The 22,809-nt window shown below is 34.7% G+C and overlaps 1 protein-coding gene across 1 annotated transcript in view; it reads left to right on the forward strand.

Annotated features, from left to right (window-relative positions):
- LOC150100269 (serine/threonine-protein phosphatase with EF-hands pef-1-like) overlaps nt 1-22,809 on the forward strand; it is a 221,740-nt gene that overhangs the window by 142,412 nt on the left and 56,519 nt on the right. The window contains exons 6-7 of the mRNA XM_090402569.1: nt 3,863-4,024; nt 14,481-14,647. Of these exons, the coding sequence (XP_090258695.1) occupies nt 3,863-4,024; nt 14,481-14,647 (329 nt within the window). The remainder of the gene's footprint in view (nt 1-3,862; nt 4,025-14,480; nt 14,648-22,809) is intronic.

The following is a 22,809-nucleotide window of genomic DNA, read 5'->3' on the forward strand; positions in this document are numbered from 1 at the left end:
CTTTGATCTCTTCCATTCCAGTAGTCTTGGGGGTCATACGGGTCCTGTTATATGTTTAAAAAAAAAAAAAACTTATAGGCATAGAGTTAACCACCTCATCCTCGAATTAGGGTTACGAAATCCAAGGATACTTGGAAGGTCATGGGCGCTTAAGTGCCTGCTATAATTAATTATTATTAATGCTCTTAATATTCTAGAACACAATTGCACCTTCTTTTAGGATTATCAAGTCGCATGTTTCGTTTCGATGCTTCCTGCTCAATCCTTTATGGTAACAAAGAAACCCTACAAAAAAGACCCTTGGGGGTTTCTTTGCTGTTGGTGTTTTAAAGATATTAAATATTTTCTTTTGCTCCAGTTTATTGCATTCCTTTCACCTTCGTAGTCTTGCTGGCGTAGATCCGAAAGGGGGGGGGGAGCTGCTTGAGTATTTGTCTTTCTTGAGGCAGGAACTGTGCGACGTTTAATTTAGACAATTCGCTAACCAATGAAGAAAAGAACACTTCATACATTCTTATGTCCGCTTTTCTCTCCGTTTTATAAGGTACAAGGGGAAATACAGTCCCTCCTCCTCCACTGTACAAAGTTATTTTGCCTAATTCCTCTGTTTTGGACTTCGAGGAATGCATCAGTGAGTATTTCATCCTTAATATCGTTTCTATTGCTATTGCAGAACATCGCTACTGCAGGACACATTCATTATTATTATTACGTTACACCTCCATTATATTAATATTAAATTACGTGATATGTCTACCTTTGTGATAATCTAATTATCATCGCCATCCTGAAATTAGTAATTTTAGTAATTGCATATATCGAATTAAAATATGTATATATATATATATATATATGTGTGTGTGTGTGTGTGTGTGTGTGTGTGTGTGTGTGTGTGTGTGTGTATGCACATGCATGATCGTCCGCGGGAGCACTCCCCCCCCCACCACCACCACCCGAGATCTACTTGTGAAAAAAAAAAAAAAAATTAAATTAAAATTTATTGATGTAATTATTTGTCTCCTATCTCTTCACCTCCCCACCTTCCCTCTGGAAAATGGAAAATTTGACAATTGACAATTGACATTTATTCTTTAAGGGTGAAGCAAAATGCTTTTCATATTCCCCGCTATCTGTCGTGGTTACAGTGAGGGTAAAATTGACGAGCAGTTTGCTCGCCCTGAATGGGCATGGAGATTATATATCGCTATAGGAGGCTAATATAGTTTTTGGTCTTCTATATTTGAATATGTCCGTTGGCTCGTATGCTGCAGCTTGTTGAACCAAATCGTTGGGATGTGTGGACGTCTTTAGAAAAAATTTGGAAGCTAAGGATTGTAGATAAGAGAGAATATAGGGAATATTTGTGTCTCTGTGGAGTTGGCTGTTTCTAACATACCACGGGGCGTTCAAAATCATTCTCAAGCACTTGTTCTGCACTCGCTGTATCTTAATAATGTTAGTATTAGAGGTGTGGCTCCAGGCTGGAGAGGCATAGGTGATTATAGGACGAATCGTCATCTGGTATAGCTGCAATTTGATTCTGTTGCTGAGTTTGCTATTTCTATTAATTAGCGGGTAGATCTGAGCTATGGCTTTAGATGCTTTTGCACATGCAGACTTGATATATTGGTTGAAAGATAGCTTTTTGTCGAGAATCACACCCAGGTAATTTGTTTCTTTCTGCCAGGGAATTTTAGTATTGAATAGTAACACATTTCCTGCAGGAGACATTGGCCTTTTTGAGAAAAGAACCGCTGAGCTTTTCAGGGGGTTGACTTCCAATCTCCACTTGGAGAATCAACCCTCCAGCTTTAGAAGATTTTCTTGAAGCTTTCTGGTAACGAAGTGGGGTCTGAGAGATCTGGTTAGTATTGCCGTATCGTCCGCATATAGTGCTAAAATGGAAGTCATCGGATTGTGTGGGATGTCTGACATGTATACAGAAAACAGCAATGGAGCCAGTAGAGATCCCTGCGGCATTCCAGCAAAGATATGGCGCTGGGACGATCTAGAACCGTTAATTTTAACTTGCATTGATCTATTCTGAAGATATGAACGGATTAGATGAACCATTTTTAGTGAGATACCGGCTGAGATAAGTTTGTGCAGGAGTCCAAAATGCCAGATTTTGTCAAATGCTTTAGATAGGTCTAGGAATACAGCTCCTGTGCGCTGGCGCCGATTGTAGCTGGTGGTGATATATTCCACAATTCTGTGGATTTGCTGGGGAGTACTATGGTGTTGTCGAAAACCAAACTGTTCTTTAGGGAGGATGTTTAGGTCATTTACTGAGGTTTGGAGTCGTGAGAGGATGACCTTCTCTGCAACCTTACCCAGATTGGAGATGAGACTGATTGGACGATAATTCTGCGGTAAGTGTGGGTCTTTGCCTGGCTTATGTATAGGAATCACATCAGCCATTTTCCAGGTGGAAGGAAAATAGTGAAGTCTTAAGATTGCATTTATTATACTGGTCAGATGCACTATAGCTTTTCGAGGCAGCAGCTTGATCACCCTGTTTGAGATGCTGTCTGGTCCAGGAGCTTTATTGTTCTTAAGTTTTTTAATAATATCATATAATTCAATAGTGCTGATCATATTGCACCCGCAGGTGATGCGGGTGCAATATGATCAGCACTGGTATCCGGGAGGTTTAGTGCATGCCTAACCTGTCTGTGGATTTTGTACAGATGATTGAAATCAATGTTGTTATAAGAAGGTTTGCACTGATCCTCAAGATTTTTAAGTATGGCTTCTGCCTTATCTGCATCTGTGTGGACTAGACCCTGGTTTGAGATTATAGGGGGGAGGGATCTGTTTTTATTTTTGATGTTTCTCAGTATGCCCCAGATAGAGTGATCAATAGGTGAGATTGAGGCTAACTTTTTATCCCAAACTTCGTTTCTATGTGTTTTAAGTGCATCTCTTACTGCTCCATTCAATCTGTTAAGCACTGTCTTATCCTGAGGTGCGCGAGTGTTATGAAACCTCTTCCTAGCTCTGCTCTTCTCTCTGATCAGGTCCATAATGTCCTCAGGCAAACGATCAGGCTTGGGAACAGGTTTCTGGAAGGTTGCAACCATTAAAGCGGACTTAATCTGTTGGGTGAGGCTAGTCACTGCAGATTCCACATCTTCTGGTGTGCATATGTGAGGGACGGGTCCTATTTGATCCCGAAGTGCTTTAGACAATCTCTCCCACGATATGCCTGAATGAGGAGGAGGAGACAGGCATTCTTGTTCTCCCAATTACAGTAGAATTGGGTTGTGATCCGACGACAGCTCGTTTAGTGATGTAAGGCTGTACTGTAATTTAATGTCTTGCAGGATGGCTATATCCAGGATATCAGCAGTGCCAGATGTACTGAGATGAGTTGGTTCGGTAGGTCCAGCCACAACAGCATGGTTTAATCCTATGTAGTCGGAATATTTTTTGCGGATTGCCATATATATATATATATATTATTTTAATATAAATAAAAAAAAGGTGTCTCGAATTATTTTTAAATAAATAAATTTATTACCAAAAATTCTTTAAAATCTTTAGAAATTTTGAAGAAAATTTAAAGTTATAAATAATATTCATGCCAACTCTTCAAGTTGTTTTAAAATATAATAATTATTTGAACTTTAAAAATGTGAACTCCGAATTTAATTGTATTTTTACGGCAGCCTATTGGTTGATGAGTAGAAATGCTACTTAATCTCGTAACCAGGAAGGAAATTGACATCATTTATTAAACAAACTTAGTAATTTCTCAATAACTTCTTAAATTTCTTCTTCTTTTTTTTTAAATTTAAGTTTAATATTTTTTTTTATAATGCCATTCGAAATATGTAATGCTTTTTTTTTTCTTTTACAGCTTCTCCACGCCAAATACGTTCTCATAGTGATGCATGAAGCTCGGAAGGTCTTACGTTGTAGACCTAATATTAATGTTGCTTCAACAGCGATTTCGAAACACATTACAGTGTGCGGAGACCTTCATGGCAAGCTAGAGGATCTAGTCACCGTATTTTTTAAGGTAAATTCACTGACCACGATAATGGTAGGGTGTGGCGGACTTGCTTATCAAATAATGAGTTGTCTTTGGCCCTATATGAGCCTATTAGATCAGCTGAGAACGATGACTTGGGCTCGTAACGAAACATGAAAGAAATAGCTTGCGTGTTGGGGAGAGATGATAGCGATAAATATATACATTTATCTTCGAACTTTCGGGATGTAGAAATGTCTTAGTAAGTATTGCACATGTTGTACGATCAAGTGGAAATCTGAGTATACTTCGTCTATACTGAATCCATGATGTTTGCTATTACGTCATAAGCAGAGTCTTTGTCACCCGCATGCATTGTCTATCTAAGCGCCCCCTGTAACGATCCGGGCGTGTGTCGAATATTAAAAAAAATTCTCAAAAGTTAAAGCGAATTTTGATAAAGCCACTTCACCTTAATCGTTGAATATAATGATACAGGGATTATAGCCTTCTCACCGACCCGAATCGCTAACAAAATTAAAATGAATTTTAACTTTAATGTTAAAATTTATTTGAACTAAAGTTTAAAAAGTTCTTGCATTTTACAAGTTACTAAATTGTTAGTAAGTTGTAAAATTTTTTTAATAATTTTTATAAGTGGAACTATGTTTTAGGAAAATAAAAGAAACTCAAGATAGATCAGAAAATAAGAAAATAATTCAGAAATAATTAGAACATTTAATATAAGTATTCAAAAAATAACATCTTTACAGAATAACAGAAAATAAATTAAATTACATAAATATACTTGAAATTTTTTTATTAAAATTTTAGGGTTCTTGATTTCATATTCACCAAATTAGAAATAATGGTTTTAACGTCTAATTCCGCACATGTATCATTTTCAATAGCTATTAACGCCAAACTAACAAAGCCTTTTTTGTGACATACTTGTTCTTAAGTAGTTTTAATCAAATTCAACTTGGAAAAGGAATCAATTTCACCGCTCGCTACACTAACAGGTAAGGTTAATAGTATTCTTAAAGCAATTGAAAAGTTAGGGAAAGATAAATTATTGGACACAATAAAATTAAGAAATTAGAAGGGCTTTTGAATATTTAAATTATCCTTCCGAAAAATATCTCCCAGAAAGCACATAACTCGTCATATAGTGCTATTGCATTTACGTCTTTATCGTCGCCGTCCTTCAAGAGAATCTCTAAATCGTCACAATTTTTTCGTAAATTTCCGTTATTAATTTGTAGTAATCTATACAAGAAATTGAAATTATCATAATATGTTTTTAGTTGTTCAAAACGTTCTATTAACGAACATTGCAACCTCTAGAAGTTTATAAAACACATTCACTCTAAATTTATCTTCTGGCGATTGTGGCGTTTCGTTATGAAGCTCGTAGTCAAATTGTCGTGTCTTCTTTCGTCGTCGGACTTCCGTACCAGTTTTAAATTCTTGTTCTCCATCCACCTCTTCACTCAGTTATTTTAGAACTTCTTTAAAATTTGTATCTGATCGATACTCTTGTAAGAATATTTTTAAGTTTTCGATAGATTGTAAAGTAAGTGTAATGTTCATATTTTTGTCTTGAAGCATTTTACTCCAGGGTTTATTCTGTTAAGTAAATCATGCCCAGTTATAAGAGAGCAAATAAATTTGTAGTCCTTTATTTTAGCACATAATGTTTGTGCTTCATGCTGAGTTTCTTTATTAAAAGTTTCATTATTTAAAATTTCAAAAAGTGCATCGTAAATTTCTCCTAAGTGATATCGCAGAGGGCGGACTCCATTAATTTTACTTTCCCATCGCGTTTCTGATGGCTGTTTCAATGTTAATTTTTACGAACTTTAAAAGGATTGTCCAACGTTTGTAAGAGAATGAAAAGAAATTGTATATTTCTTGAATAATTGCAAAGAAACTAATTGTATCTGCATTCACTTTGGCTGCATAGTTAATGATTAAATTTAGAGTATGAGCAGCACATGGCACGTAAAAAGCTCGAGGATTTTTGTTCAAAAGCAAATTTTGAAGCCCGTATTCCCCCCCCCTTTCATATTTGCCCCATTGTCATACCCTTGACCTCGCATGTCTTCAAAGGGAATGTTCCATTTTTCCAGTTGTTCCATTATTGTTGCACATAAACCACGTCCTGTGGAATCTGATATATCTGCAAAACCTAAAAGGTTTTCCCTGATCTTGACAATCTCATTGTCACAGGAACAAAGCGAATAATAATGGTCATTTGTTCTGTTTTACTTGCATCAGGTGTGCAGTCTAAAATTATGGAATAATATTTAGATTTTCGAATTGATAATAAAATTGTATCCCTGATTGCGTTACTTAAAGTTTCCAATATTTCATTTTGACTGTCTTTACTCAAATAGTGTACCCTATTGTTTCCTTGTAGGGCCCTTTCAACATGATTTTCCATAACGGGATCAAACTTCGCAAACAGTTCGACTAATTTTAAAAAATTGCCGTTATTCCTTTCATATAATTTATCAGATGATCCGCGAAAAGCTAAATTTTGGCTACCAAGGAATTTTATAATTTCAATCAAGCGTTCTCAAACACTCGTCCAATGTTTCTTTTCCATTTCATACATGCTTTGAGTCTGTCAATCAATAGTAGTTTTGTTTTTTAAATTTTTATCAACTTCCTTCCATTTTAAGAAATTTTTCATGTGAGTTAAACTAGCCTCGTGTTAAACTACAACTTTGCATTGAATGCAAAGTTGTACCTACAATTCTCCAATCGTTATAACCTTCTACAAGACTACTTGATTCAGCAGGTGCGAAAAGTTTGCAACAAAAGCAAAAAACAGAATTTAAAGTTTCGGAATAAATGAGCCATGTTCTTGGCACGAGCTCCTGTTTTCCATTTTTCAATTATAATACGTGTCGCCAAATTTACGACCATATGTATCTCTGGGATATATTATATTTTTCTTTTGAACAAGCCCCATTTCAATTAAAACAACTCGTAATTTTTCATCAGTATTTCCCCATTCACCTGGATCTTCTGAATTCACAGAGACTAACAATGTGTTAGTTTCGTGGTCAACTACAACTAAATCTTGTTGACTAAATCCTAACTATTTTTCACTTAAATCATGTTCAATTATCTTGTTCAATAGTTGCAATAGTACTTTCATGAAAACCGGATGATATGCACGGTTCTTCAACTCTGATTTCTGATGTATCGAGTTGGTTACAATTTGCATCAGAATGTTTTAATATTTTAACAAATTTATTAAGAGCCTCCAGTTTGTTTCTTAATATCTGCTTCTTTCGCAGCATGACGCTTACGATTTTGTGCACCGGATAACTTTTTTAATTTTTGATTCCATTTTTATTTTATACCCACAAGTAATTATTACACAACACGACACAGAGACGAAATAATAGTCCGCACTGCGCTACTGTCAGTAGCCTACTGAGATGCGTACCATGACTGGTTAACTAGCAACAAATGTTTTGTACGAAAATTCGTTTCTGCACATAAAAACCGTTCACAATTTCACTTTAGATAGACTGCAGTAGACACAACATTCTGTAGGCAAGCATTTAGCCTGCTGGAAAATTGTAAACAGCCGGCTGATCAAAGAGGCGGCAATATACAATTTTTTTTAAATTTTTATTCGGTGTATCCGGCCTTATTTATTTTAATATTGATCATTGTAAGAATTTTTTGTTTTCATGATAAAAATTTTGTTTCTTAAAAATGAACTTATGAACGGGGTCCCAGCGGCGGTTCCCCCTTCGTAGCGGCGCCCGCATGCTCTGCATACTCGCTTCCGCCGGCCCTGGTCATAAGCTGTAGCGAGGATACTAGACCACGCCTCTTCCGGATCACACGATCAGTCGATAACTAAAGATGTGTAAAGAGAAAGCAAAGTTGTTAAACAGGTGAGGAGATCCAGGCTTCTACAGGGTGTGCGGGATAAATTTGACAGTTTCGTAAGGAAAAAGAAAATCTTCTTTGTATCTATTAAATTTAATGAATTGACAAAAAAACATTACAGGCAGAGTTAATTACAATACTATCAACAAGATTTACTCAAAATAACCACCATTAGCATCGATCACAGCTTCAATTCTGCTTCGGAACCTCGAACAAGCTGATGCTACAGTCTCCCTGGGAAGGGCCGCAAAAACTGTTTTAATTTTATCCATTAACTGGGCTTTTGTATTACTGGAAGTGCGATTGGTGTCTTTTTCAACTGCGCCCCATACAAAATAATCCATGGGGTTAAGGTCTGGGGAGTTTGGAGGCCAAACATTTGGACTGGTGAAGTCGTAGAAATTTTCAGACAACCATTTTTGACTTTTCCCAGAGGTGTGGCAAGGGGCCGAATCCTGCTGCCATACATACGGCCTACCATTGGCTACCCTTGTTATCCAGGGCTTGACTACAGTTAGCAACTCCACGAACAAAGCCCGAATTCCAATGCCAGGGTTCTTCAACACCTGTTCTTGCAGATTTGCGAGGAATTCTGCTGTACGAACGCAATCAGATCGTCTGCTAGGGATCTTTCTTCTTGCTACATCCTCGTAGTCACCATTGCAAGTCTCTAGTTCATGCCTGATTGTTTTTACTGTATTCAGGGAGCATTGGGCAGCAGTCGTAATATCCTTATTTTGATGGCGGGCACGAATCATCATGATACAAGTTATTCTCTTCCATGATTCAGGTGGGTTCCAGCTATCCATCCTTTCTGACATCTTGTATATGAATGAAGAAGGGTCCAAACTTTTAAATGAAGAGAAGTGTGTGTTAATACATGTAACTTACGGAAAAATATAATTAATTATAAATATGTCAAATTTATCCCGAACACCCTGTACGTTTTTTTGGGGGGGGGGGGGGAATCCAAAAATGTTCAAATTTTTGAACAAATTTAAAATTTTGAAAATGACTTAATTTCAAGTATTCTTATTGAAACCGTTATAGATTAACTATCTGTGTGCTGACGTATGTTCTTAGCAGCCTTCTCGCTACCCCTAATAACCATCTCTTCGTTTATCTGTAAGGACATGTCTCTAGTACTGTTATCGGGATTTATGCAAACAAATGCGATTATATGTACATGATTATTGCCAAATAGCTTTATCGCATCGTAAACACGTCAGGGTTGTTGTCTTCGAAGAACTGCTAACAAGATCACTCAGTTCCATTAGCTAGCAGGCGAGTAAACACGAAATGTACGAATGATAGACCCTTTCTGTCCATCTCGGTGATGTCCTCTCATCTGTACTCTGTTTAGCGTTTTATGAGTGGTGATAAGAGTTCGCGTGCGCTGAAGGGGCCCTTCCTCTTGCCCTCTAGTCATTAATGATCTCCGTGTGACTAATGCGATATCCTGTATAAGAAAATGCAATCAGTTGCCATGGCAACTTAGCCTGTAAGGGACCGTCGTATTCTGCTGATACACTGGCGAACAGGAGATGATTGTGTTCATCCCAGGCGTGGTGTTGCTGACGCTACAGAAACATGGAAGACGGGCGAGTTGGCTGTCAACCTCATCACCTTGTCTTCGGGTGGTGTTTAATCAGTGACAACGCTTGTACAAGCGATGGTGGTAATCAAGTGAACGTAGTTGGATTTAGCTTGAAGGATCAGTCAAATGAACGCGATGGTGTACTCATTGGTTGCAATTATCTCTTGCCACTCAACAATGCGCACACAAAAACACAAACCTTTTATCTTATATACGTTTCATTTGGGCTAGTCAATTGCTGTTATCTTTGTTCTGTGAACTATTCCTTTTTTTTAACCGAAAGAGGGCGCATGTAAATAGAACAGTCCAATGAATAAGAAGGATTATACAGAATCAATAAATAATGAATTTATAATAATCGGATTACGGAATTTAAAGACATTTTATATTTGTCAAAGTTACTTTTAGGAATATTTTATACGTCCAAAAAAAAGATGTCTAAATTGATTTTTTAATTCTATTGAATTGTAGTAATATTTTATTGTGATAATAAAGAATAGCAGAAAAGACTTTAAAAGAAAATTACTAGTGACAACTGTTGGGAATTTAATAAAAACATAAAGTTCTTTAAAAATATATAAAACATTAATTAATTCGAAAAAAAAGCACGCAGAGTTAATAAAGTTTTGCGAAAAATTGAATATTTTCTTAAATATAAAACAATACATATATGCACCTTTTATTTTTTTAAAAAAAATTCTAATTTAAATATAGCTCTGTTGATGCGATGATTGAATCAATCGACCGTGAGATGCGGTGATTGATTCATTCAATCCAATACCCTTGGAGGGTAAGGGATGGCAATGCTGTAGCCAGTGAAGTTCTAACTGAGGCTCGGTTATTGCTGTTACCCTCCTGCCATGATCAGAGCTTTAATAATTTCTCAATACCACCTTATCCTTACACTGTCCTCTACAGATAACGGGGAAGATGAAAAGCATTCTTGCTTCGCCCCTTTAAGCCAGTCCTTATCCTTATAAGGATAAGGCGATGAATAAGGGTGTGCGTGCGCATATCCAATGAGGCGGAATTTTATGGTCCTCGTTTTGTTGTAGAAGCAAATGTTTTTATGTTTTTATTGATATCAATATTATTATTATTATTATTACGGCAGCGGTAATAAATGTTATAACAGTTAGTTTTTTTGTTTTTTTTAAATTTGGGACAAACAAATTTAATGTATGATTCATGTGTATTTCTTTATACATCCTCTTTTTGTAAAAAAAACTCTTATCCTTTATGTAATATCCTATACAGGAAAAAAAAAACATCTAAGCGTATAGGATCACCTATTTAAGAAATGACGTTTCTGAACATTGACATTATCTTTAAACTCTTTTACATGACCGGCTGATACATTCATCATCAGGAGATTAGCGTGATATATTTGCTAAATTCTCTTTACACACGAACACCGACTCAAAGTTTGCATTCCATAAAACACACGTGGAACTTAATTGTCGCCATTGCGACAGTTATTGATTAGAATGTGGGTGCGCATGCGCACAAAACTTGGAGTACGCAATTTCTTTTAGTGTATCGTAATTATTAAAAAGTCTTTAATTAATACAAAACAGATATTTGGATTATAGGACCATAGGTTTAATACACATATGTACAAATTTGTCGACAAGTTTCGCTAGCAAAACTGACTAACTTTGTCAAGACTAAACAGTGAAAAAAAAAACGAATAAATGCAGAAAAATCAAAGGAATACAGTAACAGGTAACAACGGTTAGACAATAAAACCTGGAAGGCACCGCGTGACTTGGTATGCGTGAAGCGATATACTTCAGTCATTATTGTAAATACGCGTTACATAGTTTTTGGCGTACTGTAGTTCCGCTAAACTTAATGAGTTAATAAGTTTTTCCGTATATATATCCTTCAATATAACTCCTTGGTTTCTATTAAGGTTGTTTCCTGTTCGTAGGACCGCTGCAGCTTCTTTAAATGTTCCACATCTGTAATCTTCGTCCACATATGGCATTGAGCTGTTATCCCAATCTATAGCGTGGTTAGAGGTTGAGAAGTGATGCGCCAAACCTGAGGTCTCTCTTCTGTTATGATTAACGTCTCCGACATGTTCTTTCTGTCTAATTTCTAAGCTTCTGGAAGTTTGGCCTATATAGGAGAGTCCACACGTACAAGGTATGTTGTAAACGCCTGCATATTTGAAAAAAGGTACACTGTCTTTAGGGGATCTTAAAAACTGTCTAGTGGTAGCGGTCGGTTTAAACACCACTCTGATGTTATAAGGCTTTAAAATGCTAGCTATTTTATTGGAGACCATACCAACATAGGGTATGACAATGGTTGATACGTACTGAGTTGCTATACGTTGTTGCTGGAGGTTGTTTTTATAGAGCATTTTATTGATTAAGTGTAGAGCGTAGGTTCACAAACTTTTTCGGGCAACCGCCCACTTTGCAAGACATAAATTTTGTAACGCCCTCCATTATTATATAAATTATATAAAATTAGGTTTATTTTTGTACAAATCAATTAGAAAAGTGGATTGTATATTTTATGTATATTTTGAAATGAAATATAACGAATATATATATATATATACACACAAGGATACAACATTAAGACTTGCCATTATGTCTGTCTTGGAAAGCTTAAACGTTCTTAAGTTTCTTACAAAGTGTACCGAGTTCCTTATGTAAGACTCTGATTGTCTGATTTTTCCTTTTAATAGGTTGACGAGGTGTTTGGCTAGTAGATATGTGTGGTGGTGGGGTGGGGGAGAGAATCTGCCATCTTGTTTACAAACGTACCAGTCGAAGAAGTCATTGACATTATAACAGATCTATTTCCTAACGATATCACACAACTTTTCCATCACTGTCTTAAGTCTAATTTCTTTAAAGTCAACAACATTGTATATCCACAATTAGAAGTAGCCATGTCACCACCATGTGCGGACTTGTTTATGGAGAAATTAGAAAATGATTTTCTAGTTAACATTACTCCAAAACAAAAAGTCTGGTGGAGATACGTTGATGACGTGTTTATTATCTGGAGAGAAAAAGTAGAAAGCTTATATGAGTTCTTAGAAAAAATCAACTCTTTTCATGACAAAATCAAATTTACTTTAGAGTTAGAAAGCAATCATCAATTACCTTTTTTGGATGTACTTGTCAAAAGACTAGAGAATGAAGATATTAAACTTACTATATATAAGAAACCCACTGATGCTGGACAGTATCTCCATTATTCTTCAAATCATCATCATGCACAAAAATGCAGCATCATCCATATGCTACGAAACAGAGTCCACAACACAGTCACAGACGAAGAAGACGTACGTACAGAACTTTCCCACATCGCCAAATCTCTTCAGCGCCCCAAAGTGGGCGCTGAAACCTTCTAGGAGGGGGGGGGTATAGTGGGATCAGAAGCATTTGGGGTCGGTGGCTCTTTATAGAAGAAATAATATATATATATTTAAAAATTAATTATTTTCGTGATTTTGCGATTATATAATCCTTTAAAATTTAAATATTGCATTTTAATTCATCTTATGCCCGTCTTACACGATCATTTTTTTAAATCAATTTTCTCTTTCAATTATTTAATCATGTGAAAATTTATCATGTCAGATAGAAATAGATGTAAATTTTCTGTCATTGAGAAAATAGAGCATGTATATATGTGTGTATAATAGGTTATGTTTACAGTAACAAATATATTCGTTATATTTCATTTCAAAAAATATAAAACCACTTTTCTAATTGATTTGTACAAAAATAAACCCAATTTTATATAATTTATATAATAATGGGGGGAGTTACAAAATTTATGTCTTGCAAAGTGGGCGGTGGCCCGAAAAAGTTTGTGAACCTACGCTCTACACTTAATCAATAAAATGCTCTATAAAAACAACCTCCAGCAACAACGTATAGCAACTGAGTACGTATCAACCATTGTCATACCCTATGTTGGTATGGTCTCCAATAAAATAGCTAGCATTTTAAAGCCTTATAACATCAGAGTGGTGTTTAAACCGACCGCTACCACTAGACAGTTTTTAAGATCCCCTAAAGACAGTGTACCTTTTTTCAAATATGCAGGCGTTTACAACATACCTTGTACGTGTGGACTCTCCTATATAGGCCAAACTTCCAGAAGCTTAGAAATTAGACAGAAAGAACATGTCGGAGACGTTAATCATAACAGAAGAGAGACATCAGGTTTGGCGCATCACTTCTCAACTTCTAACCACGCTATAGATTGGGATAACAGCTCAATGCCATATGTGGACGAAGATTACAGATGTGGAACATTTAAAGAAGCTGCAGCGGTCCCACGAACAGGAAACAACCTTAATAGAAACCAAGGAGTTATACTGAAGGATATATACGGAAAAATCTTATTAACTCATTAAGTTTAGCGGAACTACAGTACGCCAAAAACTATGTAACGCGTATTTACAATAATGACTGAAGTATATCGCTTCACGCATACCAAGTCACGCGGTGCCTTCCAATCTTTATTGTCTAACCGTTGTTATCCGTTACTGTATTCCTTTGATTTTTCTGCATTTATTCATTTTTTTTTTTTCACTGTTTAGTCTTGACAAAGTTAGTCAGTTTTGCTAGCGAAACTTGTCGACAAATTTGTACATATGTGTATTAAACCTATGGTCTTATAATCCAAATATCTGTTTTGTGTTAATTATAATTAATAAAGACCAAATATAACTTCCAATATTAAAATTTTTTTTGTAAATAAAGTAAACTAATGAATTGTAAACTGATCAGTATAAAATTTGGAAGCATCTAGTATAAATTTCAAAAGTTTAATCAAAACTTTTGGAAATTAATTTCATTTTTAATTTGTTAGTCGCGTGAGAGTTTTGAACACCCTTTCTTGTATTTCTTAAAAATTTTTGATAAAATAAATTGACAATAAATCGCAGTTTTATTCTGTATTTCATATGTATGAACGGTTTATGCGTTTATTTCGTTGTTTGTCCCGCAGAATGGCCTTCCTGCGAGGGATAATCCTTATGTGTTCAATGGAGACTTCGTAGATCGAGGCGTTCAGTCAGTAGAAACTTTCGTTTTGCTTCTGGCCTGCGTGGTCGTGTGGCCCGACTCTGTATTTCTCAATAGAGGCAACCACGAGGATTTTAGTGTCAACATCCGGTAAGTACTATCAGTTAATTTGACTTATTGATTGCTAAATGATATTACTGTATTATACATATAAGAAATGAATTCCAAATTTCTTAACGGAAAAGGGGAAGATGTTTACCATGGCGAATCAATCAACCATCCAGAGAAAACATTAACAAATAAACTCGATATTTTCACCGATCCACCATATGTTACAGTAGACGCAATCTCTCGTTTTCAGAACGGCATGAAATTTCATATTCAATACTCGAAATATGTAATTTTAAGCAAAAAAAAAATGGTTCATCCATAGCTGCCAATGAAATATATTTCGCTCTGTTATAAAATTGTTTAGAAAATATTTGATAAAAAATTAATTAAAAAAAAAGAAGCTAAAAATATAAAATTTCTATCCTTCCCTAGAAAGTCTTCCCTTCATCCGAGGCGCACCTTGTCCTTGTCCCATTTCTTTGAAACGAAAGAATCTGTTTGCCGTTTCTAGAACTTGGTCACACCTGTTCATCTAAAACAAGAATTGTGTGTAAACATAAGCGGAAAATTATAACGAATTAGGTTAAGTCACGGGAACTAATTAAGTGGCTAGTGCAATGGTGATCCAAGTTCATGCGTAATTACTATTTTTAAGGAGAAATCTTCTCGGTTGATATTTATTATTGCTAACATGTGTAGCAGCTGCTTGTTAATTCCTGGAAAAGGAAGCTTTTTCCTCGTGTTTTAATTTACTCACGATTTAGTTGAGGTAACCTTAATTAACACCACAAAAAAATTTTTAAAACAAAAATATATAAATAACTGGGTGGCCATTTTGAAATAGATTACTCAAAAAAAAAAAAAATGTGTTGCTAAGATACGAGTTGCTTAGGCAACGCATGCTTTCTTGTGCATGCGCCGATTGTGGAACAATCTAATAATGAAAGCCACCATTAAAAAATAATTGGCGTATATTTTTATATTTGTCTTTTGAAATGTAATAAAAGGATTTTAAAAACTAGTTGAGTAGATTTTAAGTCTTTTTTTTATTTTCATTATTCTCATATAATTTTAGTTTGCATATTTAATGTAACTTACGAAAGATCTATAATTTGGAATGAGTTTGCTTCTAAACGTTCGTTTCATATTTACCATTCAAACATGGAAGTTCCAGATGTCGCTGTTCACCGCAATTTCATTAATTCTTATGGGAATGGAATTTCATACAAAGCCATTTTAATTTCATTTCCGATATTGCACTGTATTTCTCACCGCTTTCGTTATCATCATCCGATGAAAATAAATTGCTACAAAATCGTTTGGTGTGAGAATTATCTAGAGAAAAGTGTTAAGCAATTTTGAATATGATTTTAATTAGTAAAAAAAATAAAAAGTAAAATTTTTCATTTTCATCTTGAAAATTATGATAAAAATTAATAGTAATAACGAATAAATGTTTTATAATTGTTTATTTCATAATTAATTTTGTATTTTTCTTTGGAATTCATTCATATTTAAATTGATTAACTTTAAAAACTTTACTTATTTCATAAAACACCTTTTTAAAACTAAAATATTGATTGTTTTTTATATTAAATGATTGAAGCAGTTTATTTCACAGTAGTATATGCATCGTATTCTGTTTTCTACCTTTAATGGGATGTTTACAGATACGAACATTTGATTCATTTTAAATAAAAGAAAAGAAATATATTTTAAATAAAAGAAAATAAATATATGTGCATTTTTAAATCAGCATTTCTGGAACTGTTTTTAGTGTGATATAACATTTCGCAGCTGAGTTAAATATAGGGATTTCGTAGGGGGTAGAAGTCTGGTGAAACATATCGCAAAAGTGGACAAAATAATTCCAAGGACCCAAAGTTGATATTTTTTGCTTGGCGAGTGGTAAATGAGTGGAATGGGTTCACGGAGGTGGTGATGTGTACCTTGTCAACAATTGAGTTTTGAGGATAAGTACAATGATGGTTAGTAAATAATGGTTAAAGTGGGTTTTCTGGTGAGTCTTTGAACTCTATGTATGTATAGTAGTAATAGTGATGTGTAGTTAAAAACTTTATAAAAACGGGATTTAACATCTCCCTCTTAATTAACAAATTCGCCGGTAAAATAGCTTTTTGGCTTATTATCTTTGTAGTGATGTGTAGTTGTTCGAAATAAAAAAATAGGTAATTTTTCTTTCGTTTTGCTTTTATTATTATTGAGTAAATATAAAACATTCTTCCTGATTCCCTCCTAAAAAATCTTAACAAATCTCCACTCAAGAATTATAGACACTTTTGAATTAAAATTCAATTTTGGTATAAAAAAAATGGCGTCATTACTGTTCGCTGTAAAACATTCCCAAATTCTTGATTAGGAATTTTGAAACAGTTTTCCTGTAGTTCGAAATTCGGTTTTTAATCATTCAAATCGAAGAACATATGTTATTCACAAACAACATATTTCAATTCGTCTAGTACTTTGACCCTACGTTAAAGTTACGGAAGTCACGGATAGTTGGTCTGTCATGTGCCTTAAAGGTTGGTAAAGAGCGAAGGGGGGGGGGGGGGGGGGAGTTATGAGAGTTTCGCACATCCTTCCAAGAAATAAATAATTGTATGCTTAAAATAGCCATTCTTTTTCACATACAGCAAGCTAAACTACGTGCATATAATGATGCTGTTTTTAATATTGATGATGTTCGGAGCTTGATCCACCTTTGTCAAGAGTTGCCTTAGGAAATTGCATTCAACTACTTACAGTGTAATGAAGTACCGTTTTCCCCGTTTATTAATGTTTTTCATTTAAAAATACATTAATAATAATGCGTCAATTAACAAGTTAAAAATAAGGTGAAAAATCATAATAAAAAAATACTGAATTATTCGCTATAAATTTGCATTTTTCTGTATGTTATTGCAGAAATTAGGGGGAGATGAATGTCATCGTTCGGTGTGAGACCATCTCCTCGCTTATTGGAGGCCTGAAGTGGCTTGAAAAAGTTTCATGGTTCCTCTCTAGAGCAGGGTTTCCATACTATGTAAAAATTTTAATAATAATAATAATAATAATAAAAAAAAACTGATCCAACCCGTTTTACTTAAAAGTTTTCAAATGCTTTTCGGTGTGTTGTTAACAAAACTTTTTTGACAATATGCAGAAACCCATGCTGATATTGTACTGCCATCTATTGACAATCAAAACAACTTCGTAATTTTAAAAAAACTTCTTCAAGAGGAAAAAAAAATTTTTTTTTTCTGCGTGTATATGTATGCTGTTTAACGAGTTTACAGTGCAGCGGCATACGTGAAACCCTAAAATAAAACAAATTATAGAAAAAAAAACAAAAAATCCTGTAAGTCTTTTTTATTTTCACTAAAAGGAAGAGGTGAAAGAGGTGAATTAACGATAACTGACTCATACTAATGAGACTGAGAAATCGGCCCACTCGTAAAAGTTATATGATTTTGTTTTGTTTACTTGTTAAAAAAAAAAAAAAAAAAAAAAACCGAATAATATTATGAATGTTAGTTTTATATATGACCGCTAGATGGAGGCACCAGTCGGAGCAAACTAAACTGTTTACTAAAATATTGTACTGTCCATAAAATAATTTTTATGGACAATACAATATTTAATAGATTTAATAGACATTATTTAATAGACACGAACTATTTCACATTGCATAAAAAACAACAACAACAGATGTTTACTCATTATGCACATTTTATTTATTTATTTATTGCGCACATTTGGAAAGATGTAAACCTCGAAATTATCTCTTTCTACATACCCAACATAATGATTGACTTTGTCATCTAACATGGGGAATTATATTCCTAAAATAATATCCTTAAAACCAGGCGATAGTAAAAGCATTTTCCATTCATAATGTTTAATGGGATTAAGAGAAACAGGGTTGTTTCTTAACAGAACAATTATTTATCTAAAATAAACAGGAAAGTAAAATACAAACAAATAAAGTTTTTTTAAGCAAAAACGTTAACAAACTTAAAATCTATTGCAGTACACATTTTTAAAACTGAAAGTATCTATTTGCTACTTGTTTAAATTTATTAAATTGTCTTTATGATATATTTTTTTAAACTTTTTTTTCATAGTTTAAAAACTATTGTTGGTCCAAACAAACAAGCTTCGAATCTCGCGTAAATGATGCTTGTGAATGTCTTTAAGTATTAAATGAATTTCATTTCCCTCGTGAGCAACCATCTCCCTACTTATTGGAGACCTGAAGTGGCTTGAAAATTTTTCAAGCCACTTCAGGTCTCCAATGTTGGACTTATATAAAAAAATACGGAAAATAATAATAATTAACTCTAACATGGTAAAATCAATTCCTAGCCTCTTTCAAACCTTTATACAAAAATGCATATCAGAAAACAAATCAGAAAAAATACATCAATAACCTCGACAATCATACAAAAAATTCGAAAGCCTTATAGTCCTTATAAGGACTGGGTTAAAGGGGCGAAGCAAGAATGCTTTTCATCTTCCCCGTTATCTGTAGAGGACAGTGTAGGGATAAGGTGTTATTGAGCTATTAAAGCTCTGATCATGGCAGGAGGGTAGCAGCAATAGCCGAGCCTCAGTTAGAACTTCATTGGCTACAGCATTGCTATATATATATATATATATATATATATATATACCCTCCAAGAGTAGGTACAAAGGTAGGTGATTTTGTATCCCCCCCCGTTCCAATTCGAAAGTCTTTCGTTGCCTTCCTTAATATTGTGAAAGTTATATTAATACAAAAGGGTGTTTGAAATAAAAATGTCTCGTATCTTTTAAATACCCTAATTAAATAAATATTTATAATAAATCATATAAATATATCACATGATTTCGTATTTTATATGAAATATTTAATTTCATTACAGAATTTAAAACATTAATTTACTTTATTTTTTTTTTGCAGTAATTCAAAAATATTAAAGAGTACTGCTATACACTCCCTTGTTTTAGCGAAAATATCCTCTTTATTATTAATTATATGAAGAGCCAAAGGCTTCAATTCGGCGACATGAACTTATTTAAGTTAAGGGATATTACATCCCATATTGTTTCATAGCCGAATAAGAAACTATATAAAGTTCGGCGAGTCCAAGCGTAAGCAAATACCTGGATAGTGCTTTTAAATACATAGTCCTTTTGGTAGTGCAACACTGAGGCAACTCATAGTATTTACCCATAATGTGAACTTAGCTCCTAGGAGCTATATTACTGTTCAACATTATGAGAGGTCACTACCCAGACCAGTTTCAACCTTTATTGAGGTCTCATCAGTGAGTAGGCAGACCTAGTTAATATCAAGTTTGTAGCGAACAGAACTTACATCTCTTCTATGAGAATTGCCAAGAAGTTGTCTTAATAAATTACTAATTATATGAAGAGCCAAAGGCTTCAATTCGGCGACATGAACTTATTTAAGTTAAGGGATATTACATTAATAGTAATACAGCTCCTAGGAGCTAAGTTCACATTATGGGTAAATATCAAGAATAGTGAACGGAGCTTGCTCCACCCTTACTATGAGTTGTCTCCGTTTGCACTACCTTCAAGGATTAGGTGCTGCACTATCCAGGTATTTGCTTATGCTTGAAATCGCCGAACTTTATATAGTTTCTATATTCGGCATGAAACTCTTTGAGTTTCTTATTCGGCTAAGAAACGATATGGGATGTAATATCCCTTAACGTAAATATCCTCTTTGCGCTCGCATTCATTCGACTTGAAATAAAACTTTGATTAGTAAGTTTAATGCATTATATTTCTTCGAAGAGGGCCAAACATTTCTTTGCTTTTAAATGATTATTTAAATATAAGTTCAAAATAAACTGATAGTACTTTATATTCATCCTATTTATATGATTGCTACATTTATATTTTGCACAAAATATTATATTTAAATAAAGAATATTATTGTATTTTAAGCGAGAAAAAAAAGCACCACCATTCAGTACTCAACTCGAAAAGAGAAGACCAAGATGGTTAATTTCAGGTATTCATCGATCTGAACTTTGATCCCAGTGGGGCAAAGACAGCCTTGTAGACTTCAATGCCACCAAAACTGAGTCCTGTCTGATCTCCCAAGAAAGATCTCGCTTACCCCCCCCCCCCCTTTACCTTCAGTAATCCTGAGATATACAAACACGATCAGATTTCTCTTCTTGGACTGACCTGCACCTCCGATCTTTCCTGGCACAACCACGTTTCAATTATAGCTTCTACAGCGGCCAAACAGTGTACTTTTCGCACAAGACTTTACTTCGCAACTGCTAACTCTATACAAAGTCCAAATCGGCCAGCCATGGAATATCGCTCCCATATTTGGGGTGGTGCACTAAAATCCTCTCTAAAATTGCTCGATTCTATGCGGAAGAGGGCAATCCCGCTAATTAACGATCCATCTATCTATGTCTCTTCTACAGATATACTTTCACGGACAGTGCTCTGGTGAATTGGCCACTATTATTCCTCCAAAATCATTAAAACAAGAGCCACTAATAAGCAACATCCTTTTACAGTCCGTCTTGAAAGTCACCGAACCAACTTCACTGCCTCCTCTTTCAATCCTTCTGTGCTTCGGAACATTCTTCACCACTCTGCCTTCCACCCTCCCTCCCCAAAGATTACAATCTTCACCTGTTCAAACAAAATCGGAACAGACAAACTCCTCCTTTCTTCTATTCCTCTTGTCCATACTATAGGTCTTGTGACCTTTCGTGTGTGGATCAGATATATACGTTAAAAAAAAAAAAAAAAAAAAAATCTCCCAGATATCCTAATCGGTAGGTAATCTCCGAAGTCGAAAAACAAAACAAAAAACTATATTAGAAATCCTGTCACATATGGTAGTATCAGTGAAGTATTAAGGACTCTAACAGTATAGTACACTTCACTCTCTCTCTCTCTCACTCTCGATGATTTTTTATCAAATACATGCTTCTGAACTGAGTGTTTGGTGTTGTATGCAAGAATATTAGTGCTAGTAGATATAAGTAAAAAATAAAAAAAAAATCAGCAAACGCCTTTTATTCCCTTAAAGGGAACAGACGCCGCCGGTTTAGCCTTATCTAAGTTTTGTGGATTGATTCGGCAGTTCAATCTTTACCGGTAGCCAATCAGAGATAGCTGGCGGCCCATGTCTATCACTAATTATAGGCAGCCACCGATGAAGAGACGGGAAAACAAGAGCTGCCATCTCTTGGTACCTCACCCAAACAGGATATGTTACTAAATAATAATATTTGGTTTACCGATCAAGTGTTGATCAATTTTATTAACTGATCCAACTACTTTCGCCACACTTATCTGTTGGCATCTTTAGGGCACTTACATATAGGTTTAAACACTCTCACAATTATGCGTAACTGCAAAACTGACAAGAATAAAAAACTGACTAGAATAATTACAAATAAAATAGTATCGAACGTGAGTGAAACACGTATCGCGTGTACAAGATCAGCTAGCTGTTGCTGAGGAACTTTCTGTAGTTTATATTAAAGTTCATTTCTTCTGTTTTTAAGGTTCTGATTAGGGTTTTCCATATCTCTGGGAGTATTAGGCCTTGGTTTCTGTTAAGGTTGACAGTAGAACGGGCGACTGTGGCTGCTTCTTTGAAAATTCTTGAATGGTAATCTTCCTCTATGTAAGGGGAACAGCTTTTGTCCCAATCGATGACATGGTTAGTTGTAGAGAAATGAGACGATAGGCCAGAAATATCCTGTCTGTTGTTTTTGACATAGCCAATGTGTCCCTTTTGCCTGATTTCGAGGCTTCTCGAAGTCTGTCCGATGTAACTAGAGCCACATGAGCATGGAATATTATAAACTCCAGCATATTTATAGAAAGGATGATTGTCTTTTGGAGATCTTAGTAGTTTACGAATAGATTCTATTGGTTTAAATGTTACTCTTATTTTGTGTTGTTTGAGGAGATTGGCGAAACTAGTTGGTTCAGTTAATAAAATTGATCAACACTTGATCGGTAAACCAAATATTATTATTTACTAATTTATGATCAAGAAATAACCTTCATGAAGGATATGTTACTGTATGAAATAATGTTGGATATAAGCAATATATATATTACTAGTAGATATAAAATTAGTAGTAAATGTTTCCGTTTCTTAAACTGAATTCATTAATTTTTGAAATTAAAAGTCTTATTTAAAA

The sequence above is a fragment of the Typopeltis vanoorti genome, chromosome 13 (assembly GCF_054136105.1).
Source record: "Typopeltis vanoorti isolate ZY-2024b chromosome 13, IOZ_Tvanoo_1.0, whole genome shotgun sequence".
Lineage (NCBI taxonomy): Eukaryota > Metazoa > Arthropoda > Arachnida > Uropygi > Thelyphonidae > Typopeltis > Typopeltis vanoorti.